Below are 5,591 nucleotides of genomic sequence, written 5' to 3'. Positions count from 1 at the left end.
AACAATGAGGTACCATCTCACACCTGTCAGAATGGCTATCATCAACAAATCAACAAACAACAAGTGCTGAAGAGGATGTGGAGAAAAAGGAACCCTCTTGCACTGGTGGTGGGAATGCAGACTGGTGCAGCCACTGTGGAGAACAGTATGGAGTTTACTCAAAAAATAAAAAATGGAACTTCCATTTGACCCAGTAATACCACTTCTAGGACTATATCCCAAGAAAACAGAAACACCAATCAGAAAGGATGTATGCACCCCTATGTTCATAGCAGCACAATTTACAATAGCTAAGATTTGGAAACAGCCTAAGAGCCCATCAGCAGATGAGTGGATTAGAAAACTGTGGTACATCTACACGATGGAATACTACGCTGCTGTAAAAAGGAAGGAATTCTTACCATTTGCAACAGCATGGATGGAACTGGAGAGCATTATGCTAAGTGAAATAAACCAGTCAGAGAAGGATAAATATCACATGATCTAACTCATTTGTGAAATATAATGAACAATATAAACTGATGAACAAAAATAGAACCAGAGTCATAGAAGCATTGAACAGAATGTCCAACCTATGAGGGAAGGCAGAGGGTGAGGGGGTAAGAGATCAACCAAAGGACTTGTATGCATGCATATGAGCATAATCAATGCACACAGACAGTAGGGGTGTGAGGGCATGTGCTGGGGGTGGGAGCAGCCAGGGAGAGGTCAATGAGGGGAAAAGGAGACTTATGTAATACTTTAAATAATAAGAAATTAATCATAAAAAATAAAAAGATAAAAATAAAATAAAAACATATCCAGTACTCATAAGTAGGTTTTCCTTCTTTTCAAGTAAAAACACAGAAAACTGACTGGAGGAAATATTCCAGAATGTTAATAATGGCTAAGTATGGGTGATAAGACTATTTGTGATGATAAGTTTTCTGTAGTTTTATAAACTTAAAAAAAACTCACACTTGTTTTCTACCAAGAACTATGCCTGTACTATAGTACATGCAACAAAGATAAAACATGCCCTTTGAGAGTTTCCAAAGGAGTAAGCAGAAACAGTCTGCAAAGAGTCAAGGAATAGACAAGGCTGAACTACAACATTAATGTCATTCAAGTACAAATGTGATATATCCTTCTACATTTACTCATGTTCCTGTCCCCATCAACAGTCAATACTCCCTTGTTGAGAAGTGAAAAGAGAAACCCTGTGAACATTGTAAAATACATAAGAGGAAGAACTCAAAAGTGTCCTGGTAAAGGTTACTATTAAGGTAATAGAATAAAAAGACATCAGAAAATTAAGAAATTACATTTGAAAGAAAATTCTAGAAAACATATAGCACTTAATTTCCTACGTGATATAAATTCTTCAAGACCTATGTAGCTACTCATTAACTAGTTCCAAAAGACAATGGATTTGCTGATTGTAATTTTCTTTGAATTCTAATCAATGGATACTGTAAGAACAGAGCTCCCTCATCCCAATGCTCAGCTTACCAAAGAAGGATGCCATCTGCAAGTGATTTGAAAAGGCTGCCATCACTGGGATTCATGGGTAGGAGATGCTTACAGTCAGGGTCATCCTCCAGGGCCTTGTTTATCCAGTTAACAAATGCCACTTTTTCTTCCTCTGAAAACAGAAAATCTCAGTAGCAAAGCTCATTTCACAAAATTCATTGCACTATTAAAACATTTCTGTTCAAAGATTATAAATTCCAATTATTAGAACTCTACTAAAACACTAAAAGCTTTAAGAAAAGGAGAAGGGGGAATTCATTCCAGTTTTTCATCTGCTATATTAGGGAGGAGTACGGTATATATCTTAAATGAGCACAATAAACATTCAGTTTTATTCTGTAATCTTTCCAAATATATATTGCTTCAAAGAGTGTATGGATCAGAAGCCAACCATCAAAGGTCAGATACACACACACATGCACACATACACACACACACCAGGAGAAAAGTACAAGAAATAAATATCACATCAATATGGTCCACCTGCCATCATCCCTGAAAAATTTAGAGTTGTTATTTGGGGCTTACAACAGAAATACTGAATTTAATCAAGAATTATTCAAATGAATAAAATAGGTCAATTTTTGTGAAATTTCTGTAAGAAAACTGATACAAATCTAGATACCAATACTACTCCCAGCCACTTTCATTGTCATCTACTTAACACATGGCTTCTAGCATGAATAACTTGATCTTTAAACAGAATGTTGTGTTGATGCAATGGGAAAAATAGGAAGGAACTTAAAGAAAAGTGTTCTGTTGCTTTATTGTTATTATGTAAATATAAAAATCATTTAACAATATAGACCCTAAAAGGAAATAATTCCCGTTTCCATCACTGGATAACATATAGTAAGCTGAACTTCCCCATTTTTGCCCCAGTTCCTAGAATTAGGCAGTTTTCCTAATTTTGGCAGGTAACCCCCAAATTTAATCCAACACACACACATGCACACACACAGGGATGGGAGGCATGGGCAGAGAGAATAAAAAAGACCCAAACATTTACTAGTACTTCTCTTTTGCACATATCAAAATCTGCCTTCTTATCTCCTTGCCTCACCATATCTCCCCAGGGTCTTAGAGTCTAGGGCACAGGTGAGGAACGTCCAGCCTACGGGCCATATAAGGCCCATGAAATTATTTGGTCTGGCCCTGCCAAGGCATTAGGGGTGAGTTAATTAAATGTTTGACCAAATATAGCAGGCTAATTTTTAAATTGATAATTTTGTATGGCCCACAAATGATGTTATAAATACCCAAATGGTCCTTGGCAGAAAAAAGGTTCCCTAGTCCTAGGTATTTAAAGAACACTAAGATATTATCTATACTAATAAAAGAGTAATATGCTAATTAGACCAGATGTCCTTCCCGACGACCTTCTGGATGAAGCCGGGGCTGCGAGAGAAGCCCGAGTCCCAGGTGCCGGAAGGAAGCCTGGGTCCCGGATGCCAGAGGGAGGCTGGTGCCGGCAGCTGGGGGAAAGAAGGTCTACTCTTGCATGAATTTTGTGCATCGGGCCTCTAGTAGATAATGATAAGATAAAACAGATATACAAGGAAATGCATCATAAGGGAAATAAACACATCACAAGAGAGATATAAGCAATGTTTTGGAGAATTTTAAAAAAGAAATGATCACTTCTGGTTGGGATGAATCAAGTAAATGTTTTATGGAAAAGGTACTATTTCAAAGATTTTTAATATATGAAGATAGGCAGGGAAAGGGAGGATGTTTCAGATACAGGAACCAGAAATGAGAAACGGTTTCATACCACAACAATGACTATAATAACGAAAATGGACAAGTGTCGGAGAAAAGTGAAGACACTGGAACTCCCATACACGGCTTATGGGAATGTAAAATGCTGCAGATACTTTGGAAAACAGGTTGGCAGGAGTTTTTTTTTGTTTTGTTTTGTGGTTTTATTTTTGTAATGCTAAACACAGAGTTACCACATGGCCTGGCAATTCTACCCTCAGATGTATATCTAAGAGAATTCAAGCACATGTCTACAGAAAAGTGGAGACACAAACCTTCATACGGCATCATCATAAAAGCCAAAAAGTAGAAACAACCCAAATGTCTGTCAACTAATGAATGAATAAACAACATTATCCACAGAATAGCAACAAAAAGGAATGAAGTACAATAAATGCTACAACAATAGAAATGAAGTACAATATGAATGATCTTTGCAAATATTATGCCAATGAAGAAGCCTGCCAAGTGAGAGGATACTACTGTATGATTCCATTTATATGAAATTTCCACAATAGGCAAGTCTATAGAAATAGAAAGTTGATTCATAGCTGCCAGAGACTGGGCAAGGAGAAATGGGGAGTGACTGCTAAAGAGCATGGAATTTCTCCTTGGAATAATTAAAGGATTATAGATTAGACAGTGAAGATCACTGAACAATTCTGAATATACTAAAATCTACTGAACTGTATACATAAAAAGGGCAAATTTTATGCTATCTCAATTATATCTCAATGCAGCTGTTCTTTTTTTTTTAAAAAAGCCATTTAATAATCTATATCTTGTTCTAGATAATGGTTACATGGGTGTACTCATATGTAAAAAATGTCAAATCATATACTTAAGTAAATAACTTTATGTTCTTTACTATGTGTATCTTATCTACACTAACAAAAGACAAAGATGCTAATTGACTGTACCTTTGCTACGCCCTAAGCCACGCCCACGAGCCAATCAGAACAATTATATGCAAATTAACCCAATCAAGATGGCGGCCAGCAGCCACGAGGCTGGAGCAAACAGAAGGCTTGGTTGCCTGGGCGATGGAGGAAGCCAAGCTTCCTGCCTGCCCTGAGCCGGCTGTGGCCTCCGCTTATGGCAACAAAGTTTCAATTATAGAAGACAAATAAATCCCAGATACCTACTTCCAGCCAGCCTCCACTGGGAACTTGGGTGGCTGGAGGCCATGGCCAGCATGCAAATAGCCATCAGCCCCTCACCCAGGATGACCACACCATCATGGGGTGAAAGTCCCCGCTGGGGGGCTTGGCCAGCCTGCAAACAGCCATCAGCCCCTCACCCAGGCTGGCCACACCCGCTGGGGGGCTTAGCCAGCCTGAAAATGGCCCTCAGCCCCTCACCCAGACTGGCCAGGCACCCCAGCAGGACCCCCCACCCAGAAGAGGCTGTGGCCAGCCTGCAAATAGCCATTATCCTCTCACCCAGGCTGGCCAGGCACCCCAGCAGGACCCCCCCCCCAGAAGAGGCTGTGGCCAGCCTGCAAACAGCCATCAGCCCTTCATCCAGGCTGGCCAGGCACCCCAGCAGGACCCCCCCCCCAGAAGAGGCTGTGGCCAGCCTGCAAACAGCCATCAGCCCTTCATCCAGGCTGGCCAGGCACCCCAGCAGGACCCCCCCCCCAGAAGAGGCTGTGGCCAGCCTGCAAACAGCCATCAGCCCTTCATCCAGGCTGGCCAGGCACTTCTATATAATAAAAGGGTAATATGCAAATTGACCCTAACAGCAGAACGACTGGGAATGACTGGTCACTATGACACACACTGACCACCAGGGGGCAGACGCTCAATGCAGGAATTGCCCCTTGGTGGTCAATGTGCTCCCACAGGGGGAGCTCTGCTCAGCCATAAGGCAGGCTGACGGCTGCCAGTACAGCGGTGGTGGCGGGAGCCTCTCCCGCCTCCTCAGCAGTGCTAAGGATGTCCGACTGCAGCTTAGGCCTGCTCCCCGCTGGCAAGTGGACATCCCCTGAGGGCTCCCGGGCTGCCAGAGGGATGTCTGACTCCCCCAGGGAGCGGGCCTAAGCCAGCAGGTGGTCATTCCCCGAGGGGTCCCAGACTTCGAGAGGGCACAGGCTGGGCTGAGGGACCCACCCCCCCGAGTGCACAAATTTTTGTGGACCGGGCCTCTAGTACCTTAATAAAAAACTAATAAAAGGTACAGTGATAGAAATCAGAAAAGTGGTTAGTTACCTCTAGGGAGGACTAGTTACTGTTAGACCTGAGGGAACTACTCAGGAGATAGAAGTGTTCTATCTTGATCTGGCAGGCAGCTACATGGATTTTGCTACAGGATGGAGA

The 5,591-nt window shown here is 41.9% G+C and overlaps 1 protein-coding gene across 4 annotated transcripts in view; it reads right to left on the bottom strand.

Annotated features, from left to right (window-relative positions):
* PLS1 (plastin 1) overlaps nucleotides 1-5,591 on the bottom strand; it is a 157,112-nt gene that overhangs the window by 75,605 nt on the left and 75,916 nt on the right. For all 4 annotated transcript variants that reach the window (XM_014542171.1, XM_014542172.1, XM_014542170.1 and 1 more), the window contains one exon: nucleotides 1,492-1,624. In XM_014542171.1, the coding sequence (XP_014397657.1) occupies nucleotides 1,492-1,624 (133 nt within the window). The remainder of the gene's footprint in view (nucleotides 1-1,491; nucleotides 1,625-5,591) is intronic.

Source organism: Myotis brandtii, unplaced genomic scaffold (genome assembly GCF_000412655.1).
Source record: "Myotis brandtii unplaced genomic scaffold, ASM41265v1 scaffold291, whole genome shotgun sequence".
NCBI lineage: Eukaryota > Metazoa > Chordata > Mammalia > Chiroptera > Vespertilionidae > Myotis > Myotis brandtii.
Note: the sequence above shows the minus strand (reverse complement) of the source record. Positions and strands in the feature narration are given on the sequence as shown.